At 38.7% G+C, this 25,041-nt stretch overlaps 1 protein-coding gene across 1 annotated transcript in view; it reads right to left on the minus strand.

Moving 5' to 3' along the window:
* The window catches only part of PIK3C2G (phosphatidylinositol-4-phosphate 3-kinase catalytic subunit type 2 gamma), a 209,587-nt gene that overhangs the window by 74,849 nt on the left and 109,697 nt on the right, over positions 1 to 25,041 (minus strand). Inside the window, exons 19-23 of the mRNA XM_071551366.1 lie at positions 8,922 to 9,102; positions 7,202 to 7,309; positions 4,858 to 4,950; positions 2,719 to 2,848; positions 416 to 552 (exon numbers count right to left, since the gene is read on the minus strand). Coding sequence (XP_071407467.1) covers positions 416 to 552; positions 2,719 to 2,848; positions 4,858 to 4,950; positions 7,202 to 7,309; positions 8,922 to 9,102 — 649 coding nt within the window. The remainder of the gene's footprint in view (positions 1 to 415; positions 553 to 2,718; positions 2,849 to 4,857; positions 4,951 to 7,201; positions 7,310 to 8,921; positions 9,103 to 25,041) is intronic.

Genomic DNA, 25,041 nt, shown 5'->3' on the forward strand with positions numbered 1-25,041 from the left:
CATTGCATGGGATCCCATGACAACATGACTTGGTAGTTTTGATAAAACAGCTTTCTAAACCTGGAAATCCACCAAAACTTTGCAGGGTTGATGTAAAATAAAGTATTTAGAGAGTTGAAATAAAAAAATAAAAGTTTCTGAGTTCAAGACTTAATTTCTACTTCAAGTTCTCTTCATTTTACTACTAAATTCCAAAAAATCTCTATGACACATTTTTATAGAACATATAATACACCTGACATAGAACAATGTTTCCTTAGAAAGAGAGTGGCACTTGAGTTAACTCCCTGGCCTCTATGCATGTGACTTGTTTGTCTCGTGTCTGAGCCACTTGTTTTTGCTGCCTACTGTAACTTGGTTTCTTTTTTCCCATGGTATAACATGAAGTGTGTAATAAGCTTCATTATGATGTTACCTCTTGGTAACTTGATTCCAGAGGATGGTGATGATGGAACCATTTTTTAATAGTGTTTTCTTTCAATGGTCCTATCAGTCCAGACTCCCTGTGGATCTTTGCTAGTGTAGTAGCATCTGGCACCATCTGTACCAAGCCTAATCAGATAGAAAAGAGATTGCATGAAAAATCTTCAACTTTAAAAAGATACAAAGACCATCAATTCATATTGCCTGTTGTTGGATCACTCCATGAAGAAAAAAAACCCCAAAACAAACACCATAATTAGAAGCTTATAAATAAAGAATGCAATAGAAAATAAAGATCAGTATTGTTTTCTTCTTGCTCTTTGGAAATGAAAATAAAGGACACATAGTAAAAAGTGACAGTTCCGTGAGTGAGAAATAAAACCATCAGCAATAATCCTGTGGATATAACTGCTTCAAGGTACCAACAAGGTCAACAATTTAATAAGATTCAAAGAGGGTAGAATATGTACAAAACAAAAAAAAATTATAAAAAATTTAAATAATATATTTACTATTAAATACAAATTTACTTCTTATGTGCTTATTGTCTAGAAAGCTAGACAAATTTTTCTGCAGTACTGATGATGCTGATTACAGCTCGGAGAAAGAATACTACATAGTGCAGAAATTAGTCTGATCCAGTATGTCATAAACTGGAACTCTGCAGTGCAGAGAGAAGCCAAGCATTTTGCAATGCTTCATTTCAATTCTCTGTCTTTACTGCATGCACTTAATTTCATTTTTGGAACTGAGATCTGACTTACCAGCCTTCTGTCCTTGTCCCAATGTGTGGTCCCCTAGCGGGTCATCCTTCAGCTCTGCACTACAGGAAGGACTTTGTTTAACAATTTCACTGGGTGAGAGGCTCCTCTCCTATGCCCTGTCTGGAAAGTAGCATTCTACTACCATTTTATTTGCTTTTCACATTTCTGTGAAAACTGATTTCTGTGTTGCCATGACCATGAAATTATTATGTCCTATTCCCTCGTGGGGAAAAGGTGGCCCATGTAGTAAGTCATTAGCCTAGGACCTGGAAAACCTGTGTACACAAGTGTCCTTTAGCACATGTCCTGCATGACCACAGGCATATCACTTGACCCTTTTATCCTTAATCACTAAGTGTAAATCAATTATATTAGCACTTCTGTAACTCTTAGGGAAAGATATCTGGAAAAACTGAGACACTCAGGGATTTTCTGCTGCAATGATGCTGAAAGGGAGAGACTGTCAGGTAGAGAACATTATTTGGAGACAATCCCTGTATCTTTCTTGGCAAAAATCAATTTGTTGGTATATGAAAGAGTCTATATATAATATTATGTTCAGAAATAGCATTCTTGTATTGTTTGCATTTGAAGCAGAAGCTTTCTAGCTTTCACTTCCATGTCTACAAAGAAGGGAGGAGTCTTTTTCAGGTCACCATAACCACCTGTCATGTGCCTGAACTCATATATATTTTCTCTTAGTTCCCTCAGATCACTCATCCTCTCTCATTTTCACTTTGTGGCTCAAAAAGCAACGATTTTTCTTTTAATTTTTCTCTTTTAATAGCTTCTGTACAGCAGGTAATCTGGATACATCAGTCTTCTATTTGAGCAAGGATTATTTCCAGTGAAAGATTTGGTCAGTGAAAAATAGCAAGCTTACTGCTGTCAGCAGATTTCTTTAGCAGCAACTGCTTTCCCTGCTACAGCTCTGCTATAACAACCATAAAAGAGAGAAATAAAGCTTTCAGATGAGTCAGGCCTGTCCTAAGCAACCTAAATCTCAAGAGCAATATTTCAAAATCAGCAGTGCAAATCTGTCATCACCTGTCTAGAGGTACTTTTTGCAGCCATGTGCATTTAGGCTCATTTCAGCATCTATGTGGAACCACACTGGATTAAAACTTCAGCAGCTATGGCCAATTTTCTCCAAAGCACACTTTTTGATACGTGAAGTTATTCTTAACAATCTGTTGCAAGCTGATGGTGTTGAAACTTTTGGAAAATTCTAACCTAAGTTGCTACATAATCCAATGAATTCGGTTGTACTTCTGGAGAGGCAGAATAAATAAATGAAAGTCAACATTCAGGAGTAGACAAGTATACAATTAAGGGCTCAAGAAACTGAAAAGCTGAGTGTTGGGTTTTGTTGTTGGTTTTTTTTTTAAATTTTAATTATTTATTTTATTTCAGTGGTAATATAGGTAAGACATCAAGGGAAATAAAAGTTAAAAGGATTATTTTTGTATACTGCTGTTTACATGAAATATGAATAATGTAATACAGGTTCCCCTTATAATCTAAAACTGACCTTGTCCTTTTCCCGTAGATAAACACCTATAAATGATCATTTGCATATCCAGTCCCTCTTGGAGCCAGATGTTGTCCATCACTCGAATAATTTGCAGAACCAACATGTCTTGACGTAGATCATCACCTATCTGTGAAGATTACACACAAAATTCAGTTTTCTCTATCAATACAAGACAGAAATGTCCTATTTAATTTAGCCTTTTTTGCCCACCAAAATAGCTATATTCATTTACAATAAATGTTTTTCTTTGAAGTTGCTACTTATCTCTCTGTGTCAGAAACAGACAGAGTGGATGGCACACATGGGCAGGAACAGTTCTGGCAGCCACTGAGATGGTAAAAAAATGCTCCCCGATTAACAGTGGCCTTTCTGCTTATTATTCCTATGCAATTAGTAGAGTCTGAAAACTTAATCCGGGGTAGGATCCTAATTTAGCTACATTTTAAAGTCTACCTAATGCTAGATCCCTTTTTACAAATGGCAGTGTTTGCCTGATGTTAAGCTTCACAACTTGGTACTTGCAGCAGGCTGAAGAGGAATTTTATAGTAAATTTACATTTTATCCATTACAGGATTCATACTCAGTTTCAACAGGGATGTAGTGATGACCACTCTCCCCATGGAGTTGGTCAAACAATAATCTCAGTGAAATGGGGCTTTAATTGTAGCCACAAGAATTAATGAAGAGATTATTTTCTACCATGGCTGAGTAAATGGCCAGTGAAAACAACACTCCTGATTTTTTGTTTCCCCATTCTATTCTATGTAAAATATATGACTTTTGCTAGTATTTTAAGTGCTTTGTTCTTTCATTTCATTCTTTTTGTATAAACATTCCAATCTGCAGACATTTATGGCCATGAAATAAGTACTTGAAAAGACATAAACTCATCTTAAAACCCAAAATATCTGAATCTATTTTTCTTTCATTTAAATGTAATGCTGTGTCCAAATAACTCTTCTTAGTACCCCAAATTACAAAAAAATCTTATTCTCTTTGCTTACCTTTCCTCAAATATACACTCAGTAGACAATTTAGTACAATATCAGTGCTTATAATTTTATGCATGCTTCATCTGTCATGAATAAGCAATGGAACTATACTACAGGTAAAAGATACTTTAACATAATGGTTTGCTGACAAGAAAAGGTGATTCTTAGATTAAATAGCATAAGTTTTTCTAAATGTTTGGAAAAACTTAAAAATTGCTGTCTCCCCTTAACAGGCCTGGAGACCATACTTCTATTTCTGAGAATCACAGCTGCTCTAAAGGTGAATTTAAATCAAGGCCGCATGGAAATCTTTTTCATTTGTTTATTTGTTTGTTTGTTTGTTTTAATCTATTTTTATCAGTTTTCAAGACTTCTACTTTGGGAAATGATTCTGCAAAAGATCTAGGAATAATGCCACTGGCAAGACTGACCATTGTGTATCCATCAGCATTTTATACACTTGTGTTCTGCCCTAAAACCAGCATCCACTGTTAGGGAAGATTTTGCTCATCTAAAAGAGAATTAACTTTCAAATGCACATATTGCCTTTTTGTGGATGGACTGTTCTGAACTTTGAGGCTTTTCTAGGTGACAACTAGAAAATAAATCAGAGTTTATTTTTGGAGAGTTTATTTTCAGAGTCAGTTCCTCCCAGAAACTCCAATGAGACAGAGCTCCTCTGCTGTCTCCTCCACCTCTGTCCTCCTCAGCCCATTCCTCCATGCTGGCTGGTAGGGGCAGAGTTAGTTCTGTAAGGTGAATGCAGCCTCTCACACTCCAGTATTTTGAGGTTTTAGAAACATGGCCAAAGCTAGTGGCCTCAGTCATTCTGAACTATCTCTTCTCTGATATTTGCCCTCTGACTTCAGTGTAATAAATAAACTAGCTTTAAAATATAAACTTTACATTTTAGTCTGGTTATCTCCACTAAGAAAAAAAATTTGCAAGAATTTGTTTGATTCTGTACTGATCAAAAAGGTGATACTTCAGCCTCACCATATTCCATTAAAAGTTCTACTGCCAAAAAAAATAGGAATATGTGAGCAGCAAAGCCAAATCAGCTGTTGTCAGGCTCAAGGTTTAAAACATAAATTAGGTGAATTTTGCATATCAAAGAACCTGAGGATTAGAGGAAGAACATACCTTAAAAATAACATTGATGTTTCCACTTGGAGCATTTGCATTGATGAAGGAGATTTTTAAGGGAAAAGCATTGGACGTAAAATATGAACATGACTTCAGGAGAAAAAAAGGTGAGACAGAAGAACAACAATGTCACATACATAGAAAATATGGCCTAAACAATACCTCTGACAAAGATACCATCTTTAAATAATGTTCAGTAGCACTGATAGCAAAAATAAATAATTCTTGATAATACTGATTATTTAACTGTGTCTGAAAAGTAAAACATTTTCCCCCAGACAATCTGTTTCATATAAATATCATATTATATGAAAAGATAATATTTTCTGTACTAATTGTTTTTCATTTTCACCCAAGCCTACTAAGAGTAAGTTTTGGCTGGAACCAAGTGGACAAAGTATGTAAGACTGATCTAGTGAGAATCATTAAAGCATTGAAAAGCCTTTTGTCTTATTATTTCCTGAAAAAGTACCCCTGCCCAATCAGACAATCTTCATGGAAGCAAAGAACCTGCCAATTTCTTTGGTGACCCCACTCCGGCTGACAATACAGGAAATTCTGAAAATCATGATCTGTTCTATGTGGAATTCATCTTAATTAAATATAAACTCTGACTTCTCATGCCCTACAGCTCCTTCCACCTGAAGACCTCAAAGCATTATTGAGCCAAGCACTGCAAATCCTGTGTGAGTTAGGGAGGTATTACAATCCTCATTAAAAAAAGGGGGGGGGGGGTGAAAACCCACTGAAAACCAAACAAAGACAATGGACAATTAATGATCTGGTTTCTAGAAATAATGAGTGCCCCACAAGAGCTACTGCTGTCCTTACAGAGTGGAGTGTAATGGAGGCTAATTTGAACAATAACACTACCAGACACAGCTGCCTCCTGCTTTTCATCTAAACACCTCAAAGCATGGCACAAGCATGCAAATATTGGCTTAGCCACATCAAACCTCTGCGACATGCAATAGTCATTATCAAGGATGGAATCCAAACCCCCTGTGGAATTTTGCCAATTGAAATGTCTCAGTAAGACCTTGAAAGGTTACTGTGAGATAATGCATCACCGGTAGAGCTGGGAGAAGTGCTTGCTACTGGTAAAATCAATAGATGACACCAAAATGAATTAAATTTAGGTAATTATAAGCACTTAAAAGTTCTAATTTGCATGATTATACTGACGTACAGCTCAATCAAGAAGCTGGATATATTTATAGAAAGAGAATAGCCTATAACGATACAAGAGAAATGAAAAAAAAATCTCTCTTCAGATACTTCCATTTAAACATTTTTGTATCTGTCCAGCCAAGCTGGTGCAGTATAAATAGCTCTACTTTATGGTGAGATACCTTCCCTTTAGTCATTTCCAAAAAGCCTGAAAGCAGGGAGAAGAGCAGGCTTCAATTTTTTCTGACTTATATCATACACAATTGGCCCAAGCCTGTGGGGTGCTGGAAGACCTCAGTTCTCAGCCAGATCAAGGCTGAATAGCAATTACTTGGAGAAACACAGGTCGAAGACAACTGAAGGGATCAGCACCTCTGAGAATCAGGTCCGCTATGGATAATGAGCCAGACAACAAAAATAGAGCACAAATTGCCGTAATTAGGCAGACATAACTGGTAATATATATGGGTGTTCAGGTTTGTTTTTTTCTTGATGCTGGATACATTTTTCTTCTCCAGAGACGGAAGAGCTTATTCCTGGTTTAATGTTTATGAACACATATCTGACCAAAGAATAACTGAAACTTAGTACTATGTTCAAAGTAAAGTCACTTAACACTAAAGATCACTGTTGTTTTCTTTATGCCTAAATAATTTTTAATAGGGGTTATAGACACAGGTAAGTAAGCAAAAATATTTAATGTTTTAGTAATTCTGAGCAAGTCTCAGCTCAGCAAACAGACAACATGCTCTACACCTTTAACTGCTCCCATAAGTGACAGGGGGGAGTTTTAGATGAGAAAAAACCTGACACCAAGAGCTACCTGGGCAGGTACGATAGTAACCAGTCTCAGCTTCAAGGAAGCCATGTGTCCTTGCCAATCCCAACTTCACAGGCAGCTGAGCTGGGAATGGGCTGCTTAGAGTTTGAAATGTCTGGTGCCATTGCTGTGTAATGTGTGACATACATGCAGCACCCACCCAACCAGCCCCTTCACCTCTGCTTTAAATCCCCCAGTTTAAAGTGGATTAGCCTGATGTCAGTCTACTAAATAATTTATGCTTAATATCAGTAAGATATTCTAGTTAATGCAGGCATTCATTCCCTTTCCCCCTTATAGTTAAAAAAAAAAGCAACTGAAAATGCAATCCATCACACAAAGTAGACTTACATCTGCCTCTATGCCTTGGACAACAAGTGCAGGATTCAAGGGAATCCGACAAACCTTTACCTCCTGGAAGAACTGCTTAAGTCTGTCAAGTTCCACTTTTAACACCTCCTGCAACATGAGACATTATGGCAACACAAAAGAACACAACAGTAGCTTTAGAGCTCTTCACTGTTTTCTCTGTATTTTAAGCAAGGAGTACAATTTCCAGAGCCAGTAGCATCCCTGTGACCTTATAACAGCTAATGAGGTCACACTGATGGGCCACTCTTAAAAATAAGGACTGTGATTTTACTCCACATTCATGCTTTTTCAGCCTAGATGCTCTACCAGCTCAAGACATCCTGCAGGTTTAGATGGAGAGAGACTCTTTACAAGGGCATGTTGTGACAGGACAAGGGGGAATGGCTTCAATGTGAAAGACGGTAGATTTAGATTGGAAGTAGAAAAAATTCTTTACTGTGAAGGTGGAGAGGCACTGGAACAGACTGTCTGGAGAAGATGTGGATGCCCCATCCCTGGGAGACCAGGTTGGATGGGGCTTTGAGCAATCTAGTCTAGTGAAAGGTGTCCCTGCCCATGGCATGGAGGTTGGAACTGGGTGATCTTTAAGGTCCCTTCTAAGTCAAACCATTCTGTGATTCTGTGATTCAATACTCATCATTAGAGGCTGATTAGCCTTGTATTGCTCTGCTGCATCTCATGGGCTTTTTTTGCCTTGCCTGACAACTTCATGATTTGTTGCTTGTTGCCTCAACACTGTGATCTCTCTTGTCCAACTCTAAGTGTGTTAACTGTGAGGTTTGGGAATTCCTTAATATCACAGTAACTGCAGCCTTGTGATTAAACTCTAAAATCTGAATTATGCATCAGTAATGTATAATTTATTACTACGATTTCATTTTCTTTACATGTATTTTCCTTTTGCAAATATTTTTGTCTTTTTACTTCCATATTTGCTTTGCTGCTCTCAGTCGCAACACAGAGTTCTCTGACAAATCCTTTGAAAATCTTTGAATCCTTAACAAGGCAAAAAGATTCATGATATCTTTCATGACAACCAGCAGGGGTAAGTATATTTTTATTTGCCTTTCTGCTCTGCCTTGCTGAGATTTCAGCAAGAAGCAGTTTTACACATCAGGTAAGTAACAACAGCTGTCTTGGAAAATTAAGAGTTTTTAACTGAAAATGGACCTATGCAATATAAAAGTTGCACTTGCTGGAGAAGACACCTGCAAGTTTCTACTGCCATGAATTTATCCTTGCAGATATGCATTCAATATTCCTTCCTTGTATTTGAGATATTAAGTACATTTCTACTCCAGTTGTCTGCTGTCAGGGACAACTCTGAGCAAAGCTTTCAAGAATACTGCAGCTCTACAGGAATCAAATATTTTGGAATGAGGTGCAGAATGTGAGCATTCAACTCAGCAAAGTGTTAGTCTGTTTGGTTGCCATTACTTCTGGTCACCTCTAAGTCCAATTGAGAAACTGAGGAATTTAAGTGGCTTAAAAGATCTGCTAACCTCAACAGTAATAGTGATGAGAGTTGTCCCATTAAATATCCATGTTTCACTTGTTTTCAGAGCAGCAAAAGTTTTATGAAGTTTAGTCAAATTTTGTTTAATTATATAAAGGGCATTAAAGGAAACAGGTGTCACCTTAGAAAAAATAAAGTTACCTGAAGAAACTTAGATGGAAGGGGCAGTATTTTTGAACAAACCTTTCTTTTTGGGTCACTAGCAACTTTCACTTTTGTGGCAATGTCTTCCAGAATTCTGATGAGTTTTTCTTCCTTAGAAAACTCATTGTTCAGGGTTTGTCCAGCACAGAATTGGAGAGCAGCCAGTAGTTTCTTATACCAGATTTTGAAATGAACTTCATTCTGTGCGTTCTTCAACAGCCTGAAGGAAGGAGGGGAAAAAACATTTGTGTATCAAAAATGGATTTTTATTTTATATCACTTCTAGCAGGAACAATAAGTGGACTCCAGACTACTCTGTATTTGGTGACTTTGGGCAGCAGAGAATTAAAAAAAATGTTTATTTGTAGGCAGTTCTCAAGTCCCATTTTAGAACTAATGAGATTCCAAGGATGCTGAATAAATAGGAACCTGCCATTTCTCATTTTCATACATAGTGCAGTGCCTGTATTTCTTATTTCTGCAAGAAAAGTTTACAAAGTGAAAAGAAGTTGTATTTTTGAAGTTTGGTCTTAAGTATATATCTCTAAATATTTTGAGGAACTAGATGTTTTTAATTGCCTTAAAACATTGCTGCTGTAGCAAGCTGTGCACGTCTCCTGCCAGGGGAATGAAGACAAGGCTGATGGAAGAGGCCATAGCACACAAACTGCTGGATTTATGAAGGCCTGGGGGACAGCTCTCTGGGTGTGTGAAAGGACACCAGTGGCACTCTCAGTGTGTGTTTATCTCCCATGGGCCACGCAGTGTCAAAGGAGTTCTCCATGTGCCCACACCCACCACCACTGAGAGAAGGCAGGGGCATCCCCAAGTTGTTTTCGATTCTGAGAAAGACCAACAGCTCCAGCTTTCTGCAAAACCAGCATAACTGTGCAAAACACGGGGAAGCACCAGGAGGGTTTATGAGGGTATATAAAACCACTGCACTTCATGTTCTGTGGGCTTCTTTCTGCCGACTGCTACCTGAAAGACCAAGATACCAGCAAAAGCAACCACCAAGTTTGTCAGAGACTTATGAGTGGTGACTATAAACTCTTCTCCTTTTCTTTTTTTCCTTTTCTCTTCTTTTCTTTCTTTTCTTTTCTTTTCTTTTCTTTTCTTTTCTTTTCTTTTCTTTTCTTTTCTTTTCTTTTCTTTTCTTTTCTTTTCTTTTCTTTTCTCTTTTCTTTTCTTTTCTTTTCTTTTCTTTTCTTTTCTTTTCTTTTCTTTTCTTTTCTTTTCTTTTCTTTTCTTTTCTTTTCTTTTCTTTTCTTTTTTTCTTTTCTTTTCTTTCTTCCTTTCTTCCTTTCTTTCTCTGTCTCTTTGTCTCTCTCTCTTTCTCCCTCTCTTTCTGTCTCTCTGTCTGTCTGTCTATCTGCCTCTCTCTCTTTTTCTCTCTCTCTGTCTCTCTTTCTCTTTTTCTCTCAACTCTTATTCTCTTCCTCTCCATTTCCTCCCCCTTTTTGCTCCGTGATATCATTCTGCTTTTATACTACTATTTTATAATAGATAATTACCAGAAAAATGCCTACATACCAGTTTTTCCTTTCAACCAAATTGTTCTAAAAATATATCATATCTAAATATGACTATCGATATATATATAGTGATATATAGATATAAATGTAAACACTGCTTCTCTAGTATCAATTTACTTTAATTCACCATAAGGGATTTATTACCAAAACCCAAAAGTTACTTCTGCCTTGCAGGGCAGGTCATAACAAATCTATTATTTTTTTCTCCTGCCAGTACACTTACACAAGCAAGCACATCTTTCAGCTGGGAGGTGCACTTAAAGACTGTTTTAGTCTCAGATGTATCATCAGTTCAGAAACTTTATTTTAAGCTGAGGAGACATTTCTGAAACTTGCTATATGGCTAAAAAGAGTGAAATGAGCCCATTTTATTCCTTTATTCGCTGGTAAGTGTGGGTCCAAAGAAAAAACTCAACTTTTAGTTCTACTGAAGCTTGTAAAAGCTTTGGAACTGGAGCTACCGCCAACATAAAAGTCAGAAATAAAACCAAAACATACTTCTTAAAATCATATTCACCATGCAGCCATCTCTAATTACACATTTATTTGGGTCAGGAAAACTGTGGAGTTGAGAGAGTTTTTTTAGTTAATCAAATTGATCCCTGGGAAATTTTTTCCTTATGTGGGCCAGAGGTTTTGTACAGTGCTTGATTTCTTTTTGTAAGTGTAGACGGAACCACCAGCTCTGTATTGCTACTAACACCCTGCCCATCACCTGGGATTTCCCTTTGCCTGAAGGACTGATAAACTGCTCTTTGCTTTTGTATGAACTCCCCCTTCCCCCACAACTTCCTCCTTAAGAACATGTAAAACCTCAAACTCCTTAGAGATGTCTGAATCTCACTGCAGTTTCCCTTACCTGATGAGACTACTCAAACCTAACAAATAATGCTAGTTTTCACAGGACAGAAGATCAGAGAAGCTGTTGACTTTCAAGGCACATCACACAAGAATATGCCACATAACAAAAAGCAAGATATGATATAAAGCACTGATATTTAAGGGCAAAAAACATAATTCCTATGGACACTTCAACTCCTTCAAATCATATATAAGGCATTACAATATTGCTACTGCTGCATATGCCTCTTTTAGTGATGAAGAATTCTTGTAATCTTTTATAAGGCAATGATTCTTCTAGGTCCTCTTTTCCTATGTAATTCAATGCAGAACAATATCACCTACTGGTTTCTGAAAAGCCTTTCCAGCTATACAAAACCTCTGAACACCTAAGGATTTGAAAATCTTAAAAAGAATGTGTGGTGTTTCCATCAGAAATGCCTAGACATGAAAGGGAAACAGTATGGGAAGTTTATCATCAGCACTCACTGAAGGAGTCTGAAATGACATTTTTTCTGTAGACTAGTAAAAACAAATAATTACTTTTTGGATCAGAAAGAAATACAAGTTGTCATTGCAATGCCTGTTGGAAGGCAAACTCCAGCACACAGAGGTAGTTTTATTCTTATCCTGAACCCTTCACAAACTGAAGAAGCCTGAGAGGACATGCAGTGAATATATGGCAGTAGATAAATTCTTTCATATTTCAATTAAACTACATCCAAGATTCCACAGGATGGGATTCATTTGCTTAAATGAAGATAGCCCATGCCATTTTAGATATTCTAGGATATCCTATGTGGCTTCCAGCTGCTGTCTTGGAAGGCCATGAGTCCACTAGAGGCAATATCTCATGTATGCCACTCCCACGCAGATGTCTCAGATTTCCTGTGCTGCCTAAAATAGCCAATGTTTAGGGTACTGAATCACACTCTGCAGTGGCCTTTTAGCTCAGATGTAGGCAAACAAGGAGATTTAAAACAAAAACATACTCTGTCCACTTCAGCGGCAAGTCAGGAAGAGGCCTGAAGATTATTTTTTAAACAAAAGCATCACTGGGCACAGTCCAAACCGTCACACAGGCAGGAACTTTAGTCTACCAAAGCAAAACTCAGCCCAGTCTCAGTCCAGCCAAACAGCTTGTATTTCTCTTGGCACACAGGCAGAATGAACTTGTTCAGTTTTGCCCTGAAAAGACAAGTGCACTTAAGAAAAGACAACATCACTGTGATACCTCTTTTGAACTGGCCATTTTATGTTGGTGCAGAACCTTCTGTGTGCACTTAGGCTTGCACTGAAATCAGCTTCTAAACATCTAAATCATATTTATTCACCTACTCCATTTTTAACAGTACATATTTAGGGAATCCAGAAAGGCTACTTTTTCATGCTTGAGAGGTCCCTTTAATCCTCTCAGATAGAGAACATTAAACAAGCTTTTATTTCCCTAAAATGAAAGGCTTAGGATTTCACGTACAAAATGATTTACTATTTTAAACAAAGCCACTCCTTGCATACTTAAAGGATCCATTTTTGATTATTTTTGTGGCTGACTATTCACAGGAAATAAGCTTGTATACACACATAGGATATAAAGACTTCTTTTCAACCTAAGTTATGGGGTGAATTCAGAGAGCTTATGCGTAAGGTGTACATGAGGCAGAGGACATACGTAATCTGAACCCTCTCACATGTGATTTTGGAACCCAGTCCATGGGGAAAGTTGAGGCAGTTGTCATGATCCCACTGGTAAAATCCATTTCCATGCCAGCTGCACCCAGCACACACTCCACAGTCTGAACACAAATGTCACCTTTCTACAGTACATGTGCTGCCCCAGCAGCCACACAAGGGGCTTAGGGCTCTACACTGAAAACTTAATTAGTGACAGTGATACAGGAAGCACAGTTTCCTTCTGCCTACCCACTGGGGTAGGTGTGCTTCTAAAAACCTGCAGACCTCAATTTGAAAAATGATTTGAATTAACTGGGTCTGACATTTATATTTCTTTAATAAAAGCAGTCCCAAAGAGGATACAAAGGACAGCTTTGAAAGTGATAACTAATTGTAGGATTTGCTAAAATGTTTATTCAACAAATTAACAAATACATTGTCATAATTCTGTCTTCCAAGTTTCCTGGTGCACACATCTTCACCCTGCCAGTGTGAGAACTTGGAAGAGATAGGAAAGGCTGCAGCTTCTGAGTTTGCAGGATGGAGAAATGCTCAAGACACTAATGAAATTTTCATGTTAGAACAGGATGCCTAGCTGTGACAGAGGAAGATAAAACTGGAATGATTTAAAACTCAAGGCTGCCAGTAAAGAAGCAAAGAAAGTTGTTTTTTTCCTGACAATCTTCAGAGGATTCTGCAAGACAGAACTCAGTATAAAAGCCTGGCATAAACCCAGGCTTAGACAGAGGATCTTGCTTCTAACGGGGAGACTTCCTTTCTCTTCAGGGTTCTCAGCAAGACATAGGGAACTCAGACACTGTCCCAGGGTCACTTTTGTGAAATAGCACAGGAGGAAGCTACTTGAAATTTAGCAAGAAGGCAAACTAGACTGACTCTGCCTAGCAGCAGTCAGAGGGTCCAAGTCAGATACTGGGGTTCCCTGAAAGATGCCCCCAGTTTTTGCAAGCAGCTGCTTCTCTTACTTTCTGCATGCACCTGCTCCATGCCTGCAAAGTGGCTCCAACTCCATTTTCTGACACTCACAGCAGCAGAAGTGAGTGTGTGTTTTATGGGTATAGAAACACAAGGGGGCTGGAAATATTTTTGCCACAGGGAAGAAGGGAAGGTGGGATTGAGTCAGGCTGAGTTAACTGCTGTATCAGAAAAGGAGAAACAGGGCTAAATGCAGCAGCTATAGAGAAAAGGCACATTCTGAAAATAAAAAGGAGAGAAAAAAAGGAAGGCAAAGAAAGAAATTGGATGGATCTTGGTAGCAAAACAGGTGAGCTGGCCTCATTATCCTTCTGCAATCCTGCAAGACAGGGAAGCTGACAGTATGCTCTAGTTGGATTTGGCAGACAAATGAAAGACTGAGGCAGCTCAGACAACTCTGCTGCTTGAACATCTGTTCCTTGTCTCCTTCAGAAAGGGGAGCAGGGTGAACCAGAGAGCAATGCGTGACAGGACAGGTCAGCTCACAGGTAGCCTGCTAAACCCCACTGTAACAAAACCAAACCAAACCAAAGCAAGAAAAGGCCAGAGTTTCCACTATATTATTGCAAGTTTAGCACCTGCTATGAAAGAGTGAGGCATAGTTTGACTGGGTTATTTACACCTGGTATCAGGAGTGACCCCAATTATTTTATTTATTACAGAAAAGCTGTTTATCAGCACACACACTGTGCACTCTTTGCTTACAGAGTTTTGAATTCAGAGACAGCCTATGAAAATAAGGTGCCTTAGATTTGTAAGGTGAGTCCTGAGGTACTTCCTCTTGTCTGTCAATCTTTTGTAAACCTGACCAGGGCAGTCAATATGCTTTGTTCTGAAGTTATATTTCATGCTTGTTTTTTCTTTTGCTAAGCTGGAGGCAGGACAAGTCAAAGAAGGAAAACACAATAGTGCAAAACTGCTGCTTATTATGGCGATAATTGCTTAAAAATCATTCTCCACATCCCTTGGTATCAAAGATTAGCACAAAAGCCCACTTCTCTACCACTGCACAGTTTCCATGTCTCAGGCTGCCATCTGTCTTCATTATCCTTAGACATCCTGCAAAACTCCTAAGCTGTCCTTTGTGCTTTATTGTGCCATGGAGCTATGGCACATGCCTGAAGCATATGACTGATTTCATTTTGAACTCCTTGAAGAAAACATTTTACTGTTTGCATTTCTAAACAGGAGAATAAGTAACAGGGCTGGTTTACCAGTGGGATTTCATGTGGGTTTTGCAGCTCCCACTGCAAGTTACCCACAGACACATGGATGACAGATATAGCAGCTGAAGATTAATACCTCCATCTAGCTCGTCATGAGGGTGAGCAGGGAACTGCTGATACCAATTACAAATAACTAATAGTTGCAAATAAAATGTTTCTTAGTTTTCTAATTTTATCTCCCCAGGATTATACCAAACAAGGTTTTTACTCCCCTGACAGTGATAATGGGAATAATCTCCTTTCATGCAGATACCATCATAGTAAGTACTGTAAAAACTGTACTCCAACAACTTCCAGGTTCTAACAAGTAGCTGTCATCCTCCATCCCCTACACCTGCAACTCCCCAAACTCCTCTGCAGAGTACAGCCAAGTCTGCAGAATTTGTCTTTTCAAGTCTTTATCACTTGCCAGCTGGTCCAGTCAGGCACGGCCTCTTTAGACACAGCCAAACTCTAAGGCAGCAGAGTGCCAAGCTGGCAGATACAACTGTGGCTTTTCTGGTCTCCTTGCCAGTGCCTAGGATGGATGACTGAACCTGTTGAAGCTCCCAGAAACACGCCTGTAGGATGGCAATCATTGCTTCAGAGAACAGAAAGGATGACTTGCACTTGTTGCAATTTAATCTCTATTCCCAGCCTCCATCACAGCCTTGGACAGGAAAATTTAATTTAACTAAGCTTGCATAAAAGCCTTACAGTGGCTCTGTTCCCACGGTCCTTTGTTATCCAAGAGAAACATATAGGCTATCTCTGTCAATTTTCTTTCAAAAAACAGACACAGAATAATGGCTTTGTTTTTAGACTAACTCCAAATTCTAGAAAGGTGTGATTTACATACTACAAATCAGAAAGAACACAGAAAGCAACAGCACTGTTCTGGGTAGACCTATTGGGCCATGGCAGTCAACAAAACAACAGATATAAAAACAAATGACTGAGAAGAACAAAATACCTGGCACATTGAGAACAACACAATTTCTGCAGGGGAGAATGGGGAGCAAAGTCAATTAGACAGCAGAGTTACTGTACAACAAAGATGGAAGGGACATTGCAGTTCTCCTGAGTGACTGCAATACTGTGCATTTTCCATAACTTTAGGGAACCACAGTGAAAGATCAACAAATTGACTGGAAGGATGAAGACTGAACTTCCTTTGCTCTGCCTTTCTTTGACCAAGTACAAAGCTAACAGAAAGTGAGTGGTGCAAGAGGGCTGGTAAAACTCTGCCCCATCTGCTGATCTTTCATCTTTCTTTCCATTCCAGAAGAAGAAGAGAGGGAAAGTTTATGTTTCTTGAGCAGCCTGAGTGAAGCATGGCACAATATTTTCTCTGAATCTTTCTAACCACGTAAGTCTCCAGGATGGAAGAACAGCAGCTGTTTCGTAGCTTGCAGCACCTGTCCACTTTTGGCTCTTCACACTTCTCACATAAGAAACCTGCAGTCAGTTCCACATGCTGCCTCTCATATAATGGAGCTGCTTTTACAGGTTCATTTTTCAAAGCATTACCCTTGAATGGAAAATACCTCTGCTTAAGGTGAAATTTGTTTTAACATACCATGTGATTAATTTGCTTTTGTTTTTCTGACTTCTGTTTTTCCTTATAACATAACCTAAATCAGACATCTAGCACAGTGGTATTCCTTAGACAGCAAAATATTGTTGCAGACGTATTATAAAGCATCCTGGTTGGGCTTAGAAGGATGACATTGCCATTCTTTGCTAATCTTCACTCAGATCTTTATGAACGCAACAAAATTTGCTTTCAGACAATTCACTTGATTCAGTAGATTCAATCAATGCATCTCCTCCCACTCCCACTGAATGTCTTAACTGTGGAATGCATGTCCTGTTGACTCACAAAAAATTAGCAGATCAGTGAAAACAAAGGTTATGCTACGCTATGCAAGGATGTTGCCAAACCCTTCTGATGTTGCCTAGCAGAAAAAAAGTTTTATTTGATATATAATACAGTTAGTTACACACATATCTGCATCAAGAAAACGAACCCCAGACAAAATTGGTTTTGTCCAGAGAAGAAAGAACTTAAAATAAAGCTTGAAAATTAACTATATCAAGAATTAATAGGAAAGTATAATAGTGTACTACCAGATATGGATGGTACTTGGTCTAAGGTCTAAGCAAGAAATGACCATTCTCATAACATGTCTTCTCCAATCTGTCTGCCTTTTTCTGTTCCAGTTTGTAAACTGGGTGAAATCTGCAAGCAGCAGAGGATGAAATTTACTAAAATACTGTTACAAACACAAAAAATACCTGCAGCAGAAAACCAGTGTAACAGAACTAGTGACTGTTTCCAACAGCATCTGTATACAACAGTGCTGACCTTAGATAACTTTACATCTCTGAGTAACAGTTCATGGTTCATCAAATATCCCTTCCTAATGAAGCATCAATCCAAAGCTACAGAAATGAAAACTCTTCACCCTAGAATGACATTAATACCGAGAGTGCCTTAAGCTCAAGATTAAAATTGTGGTTTTAACTATTTTCAACTATTAATTGAAAAAGCTCCACTGCCTCAGTAATGAAAATGATTAAACCTCTCCTCTGAAAAGAGTATTCGAAATTAAAAAAAAAAGCTTTTTAATAAAGCTATTGCATTTAATATTTGCACGAAGATTATCAGTGGGACAGCATTGTTTTGCTTCCAGTGAGAAACTTGGCACTGAAGTCTGGCATTAATTTTGAAAAGTCTGGCTCCATCTTTGCCAGCGCTTTGTTCACTTGACTAGGTATGTCCCTGTCTGCATTTTCCCCAAAACTGCAGATTCTCTCCTCAAAACAAATGCCCTATTGTTGTCAGAATTTCACACAGTATCTTACACCAGAATCAGCAAGCCTGAATGCTCCCAACAATCTAGCTTTGTAGTAGCTTAGAGTAAATTCATGCACAGGAACTAAAATGTGCCATTCATTCCTGGCATAGCAGGAATTGTTGTGTTCTTCCCAGTGGGTAACTGCATTGGAAGCTAGCAATGAATGGGATTAGATGGGATAATCACCACTAAAAAAAAACAGACCCAGTGGCTTTATTGGGATGCTGTCCAATATGCCAGCAATTAATTGAATACAGGCAGTGACTAAGCTACTCTACTTTCAAACTATATAAATAAAATGCAAAATTAATTCAGACTGAAGGAGTCTACTAGAGTCAATGGACTTGCTAAGCTTTGTACTCTTTCTGAATTTAGGCCATAGTTATCACAGCAACACACTGAGGAGAAACTGAAACTGTATTTCTTCATCTGCCTGTTGTTTGGGCAGTTTATGTCTACCAAAATGGCTTTGGATAGCATCTATGGTTCCCATTAGCTTCATAGCTTGAACAAGAAATCCGTCATGACACCGTGAAACAAAATGTATGACACAGAACTAATTCTGTATGGTTCTGCACTGGGCAACCCAAAGTCACACAAAATAGCAGAATTAAACCTGAGTTATGCTGCAACACTTTGGTCAAGTTCACTTTGGTTTTTGTTTGGTTGAGGATTTTTTGTTTAGTTGGTTTGTGTTGGGGTTTAGTTTGCTCGTTTTATCTGGGATAGAGTTAATTTTCTTCACAGTAGCTGGTATGGGACTGTGTTTTGGATTTCGGCTGGAAACTGTTGGTAATTCAGGGACATTTTAGTTACTGCCGAGCAGTTTTGAAGAGTCAAGGCCTTTTCTGTTTCTCCCCCCACCCCACCAGTGAGTGGGCTGGGGGTGCACAAAAAGTTGGAAGGGGACACAGGCAGGACAGCTGACCCCCACTGACCAAAGGGATATCCCATGCCTTATGACATCACACTCAGCACGTAAAGGTGGTGAAGAAACAGGAAGGGGGGGGGGGGGACATATGGAGTGATGGCATTTGTCTGCCCAAGTCCCTGTTATGTGTGATGGTGCCCTGCTGTCCTGGGGATGGCTGAACCCTGCCTGCCCACAGGGCGTGGGGAATGAATTCCTTGGTTTGTTTTGCTTGTGCATGAGGCTTTTGCTTTACCTTTTAAACTGCCTTTATCTCAACACATGAGTTTTCTCACTTTTCCAATTCTCTCCCTCATCCCACTGAGGGGGACAGTGAGTGAGTGGCTGTGTAGGGCTTGGTTGCCATCCAGGGTGAAATCATGACATTAATATACTAATACAGAAATACCTTCAGGGAGAAAACTAAAATTGTCTTTCTACAGTCATGAAGACTTTTGGTTGCTCATATCAGGAGCAGTCCCAGATTTTACTCATATATTCTGAGCCAGATCTGTACTTTATAATCCTAGAGTTTTGAGATTACTATTTTCATGACTCTGGGCATGGGGCAGGAAGGGTTTGGCTTTGGAGGTGGGAAATACAATGAGACCGTTACATTGTTTTTCAAATATTATATCATTCAAAGGAACTCATTCTGCAGAGCTGTTAATTTTCCTATTTGCTCTGCACTGAGTTAACAAGAATTTGCTTTGTTTAATGACATCTACATTCAAAGCTGTTATCTTTCAAGTAGAGTCTCAGATTTTTACAAAGTGCTCAGATGTCAATGGCAGAGAAAGGATGTATGAGATTTGATGCATTTCAAGTACATGGGGAGCCAACATTTCTTTCAGGACAGCATGCCTTCTACCTCTCTGGAAGAACTTGTCTGTAGATCCTTTGTGTTTTAAGCACAGGTAGTATAGATACAAGAACTGATCTCACATTACTTCCTGACATGTCAGTCTCTTTTGGATCTTTACTTTCATCACTGCTCTAGCTAGCAGCCCAGCTTATCTTATTTCCCCAATATCTAACAAAGGAAACTTTATTCAGATCACTGCCTACACAGGAATAGTAAGGGAAAATGAGCCTCAGCAGGTACTGCTGTAAGTGTTTCAGCAATGATGGTACCTCAGTGTCATCAGAAGACTGCAAAATGCTGCTTTCAGTAGTTCTCTCATATATGACACAGTATACTTTCTGTAAGATGTCAAATCTTTTTCTGTCAATTTTATGGCATCTCAGCACTGCACAACAACAAAGGGTGAATGGATCAGACCATCAGATCACAGTAATGTGTTAGCTTCGTTCATGTGCATGTGTGACTCTGTCAGTAGAGTAACTTTAAGAGAACCTTCATAGCTCAAATTAAGTGTCATCATGAAGGCCTTCAGTTCTTTACTCTCCAAAAATAACTAGCAAAAATTATTTGTTTTCAGGGAATAGAAGAGAGAAAATTTAGACTTTTCAATGGCGGGGTGTCTAGAGTTCAAATACCACTTTTTCATCTTTTCACAATTCTGCCTTTTAAGGGAGAAGTATCTTCAGACTGCCGCTCTTGTGCATAAGGTTACCCAGCAGTCTTCTTCAAACAAGATTATATGTACCATGTTTTAATTTAATTTAAATAGGGGGGACCATGAAAGATGGTTCTTAGCTCATTCCTGTCAGTGGCAGAAGAACAAGCATTTACACTGTAAAGAAGAAAGTTTCCACTCTGGTTTTATTTTTCATCTTCTTTTCTTAGTCTTTAATAATTTTTCATATGCTCTTACATATAGCAATAGTATCTCTTGCAAAGGTAGTAGAGCAGAGCAGAGAAACAATTATCTTTAGATTTCTCTTTTTTAAATACTGGTCTGGCTCTGATCTTCCTTCTATGTCACTACCTTTTGCCACCAAATATTGGCTTTGTAAAAAGATAAGTGGGAATTTGAAGTTAAGCTCATGTACCAGAGAAAGCTTGCTGTAAGATATTAGTAAGAGAAAATTGGCCCAAGGGTACTTCCCTAGTTGACAGCTGGCCCAGTTACCATGGAAAACAGAGGAGCTGGAGGGCAGGCACAGTAGGAAAGTGAGGCATAGACCTATGTGAAATCAGGCTGACTTAGTTTGCAGAGGCTTGCTGAAATTAATCTCCCACTTCAGACAGCTTGTTTCTCCTCCATTGCTGGGAAGAAGACATTAAGTTTCATCAGGGTTTACAAGTCCATCTTAGCTCTGCTGAGACATGTTCAACTGCGGGATGAGATCTAAATAAAGTTCTGAATAAACTAAAATCCCTTTTAATGAACCCCTAACCAAGAATGTATTACTTCTTAAGGTTTTACAAAGTAAATCTTACATCACTCTCTTCAGATCAAACTGTATAGTCTTGGGGTTAAAAATAATAGATTTTAATGTCAAAAGAAATTAAGGCAGATATAGTAATGAAAATCCATCTGGAATTCCTGAATTTCACTTGATTAGAAACCCTGGCAGAAATAGTTTATTTTTCTATGCTTTGGTTTTCCCTTTCAAACATGAAACGGATTATTTCTCATAGGCTTTCACGCAGGATGCTGTGTTTGTTTATAAGCTGGTCTTATGCCACAGAGGTAAATGCCATGGCAAATAGGTCTTTTTAATAACACTGCCACCTCCTTCCCATGTGGTACCCACATAAGCCAGCATTTTTCAATCATACTGGAGGAAATAAGAGCCCCAGGCCTTTTTTTTGCTCATGAGAAAAGCAGAATTAAGATTCAGTTGTTGTGATGAAATTTTCAGCTCTGGTTCCAAGATTCACAATCACATTTGTGAAAGTATTATTGCAGTAAGCAGATGTCATATTTCCATATGTCCTGAGTCAGGTAAAGAGTGGAGCAAGCTCTCCAGGGGCAGTTACTGCATTGGCAGAATAAATATAGATCAGCCATCTGACATAAAATGCTACTGGGACTTTGAAACTCACTGGCTTTGCAACAGGCATCCTTCTTGCACTCAAAGTGCTGTCCTTATGTTCAGTCCATGTGAGGATGCAGCTGGATAGTGGACTGAGAGACAGTAATCCTAACTTTCTTCCCCTCTCCCACCACATATATGCTCTGTAAATATCCCTGAGTCAACTGCATCTCTTCTTAGATGAGTACTCTGCTGACTGACCAAAAAACTTTGTGTGTTCCAAAAATTAATACTGGATAAGTGCTGTGTTTTCCTTCACAGCAAAGCACTGCCAATACTGACAGGGTGGCAGCCATGGGTGAGCCTTACAGAGCCAGGCAAATTACTGTTTAAACTACCTTAAAATCGCTGTTTTAAAAACTCCTGATGATGAAGGAGGGCAACAGCTGAAGACTGCTTGGGTCAGCTTTAAATTGATGCAAAAAACGATATTAAAATTGGTTGTTCTTTAAATGACTTTCCATATTCATACCATGACGAAGCAATGTCCTTCTGACTAACACACAGAACAGAACTCTGACAGTTTTGCTACGATGGCTGCTGAAATTCATTTCAGCAAATGGCCCTATCAACAAAAGCGCATAAGTGGAATCTGAGGACTGTGCGAGTCACTCAAAAGCTGGCTAAGCAGTGCCTATTAGAAAAGTTTAATTAATAAAAGTGCTTCTCCTGATAGAAATCATTGCACAAAATGAATGACATTGTGAAGCAGGCTAAGCAGAAAAATAAATACTGACTTCTAATACTGGACTCAACAAAGAAAATGCTACAAAAGCATTGAAATCTTGTTTACTATTTGACCTCCTCCACACCCAGTGCTCACAGGATAATTAATACAGATGGCAATGCCCTGGTTCTCAGGCAGAACCCTACTTCCCTTGATGTACAAAGAAGGTCTTCCTTCAGTTACAAATGTAACTGAAATGTGGAAATCCCTGTTCAGTCCCTTCTTCATTAGCCAAGATGGCAGCTGCCACACTAAAGCTAATGAGCCTGATTAATATCAAATCAGTAAATTAAATTTTTTTCCATACATCAGATAATTTTGTACTAATCCAGACATTTATACTGATTTAATATCAGCTGACATAACATAATTTCTCATTTAACTCTAATTGAAAACTACTTATTTCTTATTCTAAAGAGCATTTGCTGTCACTTATAACTTATGGCTTTTTATAAAGCTATTTTTCAAATAATATCATCATGAAATTTTATGTTTTCTGACTAGTAGTGGAACTTTTATACCCAAGCATGTGTGCAGAATAGAAGAAGCAGGAAATCTCTCTTAAAGGTATTTATTTTAACAATTTTTCTTCATATTTTCCATAATAAATTTTTAAAAGGACTGATTGAAACAAATAAACAAAAGAAATAACTATTCATTTAAGCAGTGTTGAACTCTACCCCTCTAGCTAAGTTTTTTTCCTGCTAAATAATTTTGGGTTATTCAGCTTGCCTTCAGCCTTGGTTTCTTCAGATGCTACAAAAGCAATGGCACATCCCTACTGCTAAGTCATTTGCTCACATTATGATGTAAATAATAAAACCTCTCATTGGTTACAATGGAATGCCAATATTTATATATCAAGGAACTGACAAGAGTTAGGAGAAGCATTCTGCATTGCACTGCTGAGTGAAAGCGAGCATTAACATTTGTGCAATGCAATGTTTGCAGTGATCCAACACTGTCATCTTTGATGACAAGTGGAACCCCTTGGGGCTGTATATGCTATTTGTCCCTACTTGTCTGTCTGGAATCCTGTCCTGTGGTTTTTCACCATGACACTTTCTTTCAGCTGTAACATGACGTGTGTGGGACCCTACAGAAAGTTACTGATAAACATCTCCATCCAACAGATGATACCTATTAAAAACTTGCTTCTTTAGAAAACACGTGTGTCAGTCTCAATCCTTCCACACAGGAGAGCACTCTTTCTCTGCAAGACACTATTCAATAACTGCCCTGATGGCTCAAGAACTGAAGAACCATGGAAATGGAATCAGTATAAAAGCAAAGACAGAATTCATTTGTAACTTACAGAAACATGTAACAGCTGATGTCAGGAGGGACCTCTGGAGGTCTTCTGCTCTGGTCCCTGTTCTAGTAGCTCCCTGTTCAGCCAGCTCTGAAACAGGATCAGGCTGTTCAGAGGGCTTGCCCTCTGAAGCAGGGTGGGAGAGTTCCTGAGACAGGGGAATGAACAGTGGTGCAACTAGACCATATGATGATGAGTCCCCATGATATGAGGCAGTTTGACAGACAGCCCTGTTGTTCAGCCAGTAGAATAGACATGCCAAGAGCTGCATTTCTACACTGTGAATGTCACTCTGATCTGCCTTCAGTCCCATCAACTGCACTGAAACAAAAGTGCCATTTCTGCCAAGCACTTCTAGCCAGGGCCCAGCTGCCACAGGAACAGCAAATACTTCAAAATTTCTGTGATACACATAAATTTTAGAGCATGAACAAAGACTCCACATTATTCTTTACATCATCTAAACCATGTCAGTCAGAACTATCCTTGCATACAGAATAGCAGAGATTGAGATTTGCCTTTGTCACTTCCTGGACAACATTCTCTTGTATGTTTGCAATGCAAAAAATAGAAAAGCTCCTTTCTCTGAACAAGCACCTGGCTGTTCACTTACCACTATTCAGCCTACCACAGTCTACAGTTCTCAGTGTAGTTATGTCAGGCAAAGTAGGACAGGTCAGTCAGAGTCAGGATTTGTGTGAAACAATCAAGTACAAGTCTCCAGTGGCTTCCCAGAAAGAGAAGTTGATGGCTGTTTGTTTTCTAGAATCAATAACCTAGACTGAGACAGAAACACAGAGTGGTTACACTTCTAGGCAAAAGGGTCTCAAGAGGAACATGCAGCAATCAAAATTACACTATACAGAAATGAGAGAGGAGCAGCATACGTTACACTCGGGAATAATGCTTTTTGCTGGAATTGGTTCTAGATCTCCCAGTTCTCTTGGGAAGTCACTTGAATCTAAACTTAACTGCTGGGAAAAAGTCTCATTTATTTATTTATTAAAGAACCCAGCAGAACTCTACTACTCAAAGTACTACTTACTTCTGCTCTCCTCTTGCTATTTTGCATCCTTCCGCCTATAAAAACACTTTGCTTGCTATCATTGCCAGTTCTCTGAGTGACCATTCCTCAGCCTGCCTAAAGCCTCTTCTG

This window comes from Pithys albifrons, chromosome 3, assembly GCF_047495875.1.
Source record: "Pithys albifrons albifrons isolate INPA30051 chromosome 3, PitAlb_v1, whole genome shotgun sequence".
NCBI lineage: Eukaryota > Metazoa > Chordata > Aves > Passeriformes > Thamnophilidae > Pithys > Pithys albifrons.